Raw genomic sequence first — 3,298 nt, forward strand, 5'->3', positions numbered from 1 at the left:
TACCCTGAGGAGCTTTCTCGCATCTTCCTACAGGTTCCTAGGGGACAAACTGTCCAGGGAGACAGGAGCCCTGTGAGGCCCTAGAGCACCCCCTAAAGAGGGGATCTGTAAGCCAGCCTTTGTCAGAGCTGCCAAGGGTGCATTTCTCTGCTGAGGCTGCTGACCCGCTGTCTCTCTCCCCCAGGTCCTTGGGATCCCATCTCCCACCATCCTGCTTACACTTCTACCTGCTGCCTCCAACAAGAGTCATCATGCTTCACTCTCCAAAGCATCTGCGCCTCACATTTGAGCCAGACTTTCAGACCCTAAGTGACATACAAGACCTGCTGACAGTGCAGGTTCCCACAGCTGAGGAGGAGGAGGAGGAGGAGACTGCCTCTGTTTCCTCTTGCTCTTTCATTTTCTCCTACCCCTCAACTTCCCCCCCTTCCTCTCCTCTGCTACTGGGCACCCCAGAGGAGATGGAGGAGGAGGAGAAGAAGGAGCAGGAGGAGGAGGAGGAGACTGCCTCTGTTTCCTCTTGCCCTTTACCTTTCTCCTACTCCTCAACTTCCCCCCCTTTCTCTCCTCTGCCACTGGGCACCCCAGAGGAGCAGGAGGAGGTGGAGGAGGAGGAGGAGCAGCAGGAGGAGGAGCAACCTGCCACTGTGCCATTGGGTCATCCCCAGAGTCCTCAGAGCTCCTTCTCCGCCATGCCATGGAGCACATCAGATGGAAGCTCCAGCATCCAAGGAGAAGAGGGCACACACTCTCTCCAGGCCTCAGCACACACCAAATCCTTGTTCAGAGGCCTGCTGGATGAAAAGGTGGCTGATTTGTTGCATTTCATGGTCCTCAAATATCGACTGAAGGAGCCCTTCACAAAGGCAGAAATGCTGAAAGTTGTCATCAAAAAGGACAAAAACCAATTCCCTGTGATCTTCAAGAAAGCTTCTAAGTGCCTAGAGGTGATCTCTGGCATTGATGTGAAGGAAGTGGACCCCAAAATCCACTCCTATGTCCTTGTCAACTCATTAGACCTCACCCATGATGAGATGCATAGTGATGACCAGAGCATGCCTAAAAATGGCCTCCTGGCAATCATCCTGGGTGTGATTTTCATAGAGGGCAACTGCGCCCCTGAGGAAAACATCTGGGATTTCTTGAATACGATAAACGTGTATGCTGGGAGGGAGCACTTCATTTATGGGGAGCCCAGGAAGCTCATCACCAGAGACTGGGTGCAGGAGAATTATCTGGAGTACCGGAAGGTGTCTAATAGTGATCCTCCACGGTACGAATTCCTGTGGGGTCCAAGGGCCTATGCTGAAATCAGCAAGGTGAAAGTTCTGGAATTTTTGGTCAAGGTCAAAGGAACTGACCGCATTTCCTTCTCACACTGGTATGAGGAGGCTTTAAGAGATGACGAAGAGAGTCGGGGCCCCAGTTGGCCCCTTGGATAGTACTATTGCCATGTTCATTGTGCAGCATTCCTCAGCAGTTTCTGACCCAAATGAAGAATGAGTGCAAATCTTCACTCCGTGCTTGAGAGGGCAGGCAGGGTTCTATGTAGAGGAGGGTCGGGGTCAGGCTGGGAAGAACACACTGTGCAACAACTTTGTGTTCCTGTTCTGTATGGGTGACTTGAAAGTTTATCTTTTTTTTTCCTTTTGGTATTTTTTTCAAATGCTTTTCCTTTAATAGGTTCATTAGCCTTAGAATCTGTTTATAAATGATATTGGTCACATTTATTGCTAAACATCAGATTTAAGAATAAGAGTTTTGGGGCTTCCCTGGTGGCGCAGTGGTTGAGAGTCCGCCTGCCGATGCAGGGGGCACGAACCCGTGTCCCCTGCATCGGCAGGCGGACTCTCAACCACTGCGCCACCAGGGAAGCCCGAGTTTTGATATTTTGCAAAGCAAGTTGGGGAATCTTCCATCTTATTTTGTGATCTGGAACAAGATAACATGACATTGGAATAGGAATTTTCTTGGAAATTTGAAAGAACTCAGACAATAGAGAAAAAAATGTAAAAGCTGGTTCATTTTTGGATTCCCTTAACTACTTTAGTGTATTGTTCCATAATATTAAAATATATACCTGGACTTGCTTGGCTTATTCAGGAAAGTAGGAGTAATCTTAACAAATCTTAATTTTTTGATTCCCTTAACCATTTTAGTCTATTGTTCAGTAAAATTAAAGGATATATACTTGGATTTGCTTCGTTTATTCAAGAAAGTAGGAGTGATCTTAATAAATAAAAAAAACTTCTCACTGACTCATTCATCAAACATTAACTGGATATTTTCTCTTTGGAAACACTGTGTTAATAATGGAAATTCTAGGGTAAGCAAGACACACCCCTACCCATAGAAGGGTAGAGGTTAGGAGCAGCAATCATATCAGGAAGATGGTGAGATGTTCTCCATTACCTAAAGAACAAGTAAAAGAAGAGTGAGGAGGTGGGACTCCAGATGCGAGCAGTCGAGTGGAAATGCCCTGAGCTAAGGCAGTCTGGGGCTTTGGGAAATGGCAATTCCTTCTATGGGAGTTCATTTTAAATTCAGCTGTGGGTGGTGGCAGGGGCCAGACTCTCAGACTGTGTGTTTTATAGGTGAGAGAAGAGCCTGGAATGGAAAATTGCTTAGTAGTTATGTTTGGATCAGGAGTAAACCAGAGGGAAATCCCTACCTGGGGCAGGTATGAGAGGTACCCTGAACTCTTGTCCCAGTGCAGTTAATACAGTGCATGAAGGTGCTCTATACATATCATCTGCAGTGATTTCTTGAGAATAGGGTGATACTCTCTTGAGTTGGTACCCAGAAGCCATTAGGCTGGCACTCCTTTCCCTGGCCTAAGAGAGCCAGAGCCAACTCTGTTAAAATCACATTAAAGGTAGGTTATCTTGAGCGTAATTAGGCCAAATCTAAGCAGGGTCTAGGCTTTGGTGGCAGTGAAATGAATGAAAACAGTATTTAGATGGATGAATACCTGGGAGAGAAGGAAGGAGTTAGTCTTTCACTTAAATTCTAAGAGCTTTGAGTTATATCAGCTGTGGAAGACTAACCCGTACCCCAAATTAATTATCCTCTAAGAGGAAAAATTTAATGAGTTTTGTGAAGCTGCATTTTGCCTGATTTGATTGAACTGTGTATTATTTGAGACGTCCTGGATAAAAACAAAATCCCAGAGGAGAGGGCAGTAAGGTCTGGGGACAAAAAAATACTAGAAATAATTGCCATTCATTAAAGATCTAATAAATGCCAGGCACTGTGCTAGATGCTTTTCTTACTTTGCATACGTTCCAGCAGTCCTACA

The 3,298-nt window shown here is 45.9% G+C and overlaps 1 protein-coding gene across 1 annotated transcript; it reads left to right on the top strand.

The window, feature by feature from the left end:
• Nucleotides 1–692: 692 nt before the first annotated feature.
• LOC101278009 (melanoma-associated antigen 10) lies at nt 693–1,442 on the top strand. The gene has a single exon (XM_004278742.3). It carries the CDS (start codon nt 693–695, stop codon nt 1,440–1,442), a length of 750 nt encoding a protein of 249 aa, XP_004278790.3.
• Nucleotides 1,443–3,298: the final 1,856 nt, after the last annotated feature.

The sequence above is a fragment of the Orcinus orca genome, chromosome X (genome assembly GCF_937001465.1).
Source record: "Orcinus orca chromosome X, mOrcOrc1.1, whole genome shotgun sequence".
Classification (NCBI taxonomy): domain Eukaryota; kingdom Metazoa; phylum Chordata; class Mammalia; order Artiodactyla; family Delphinidae; genus Orcinus; species Orcinus orca.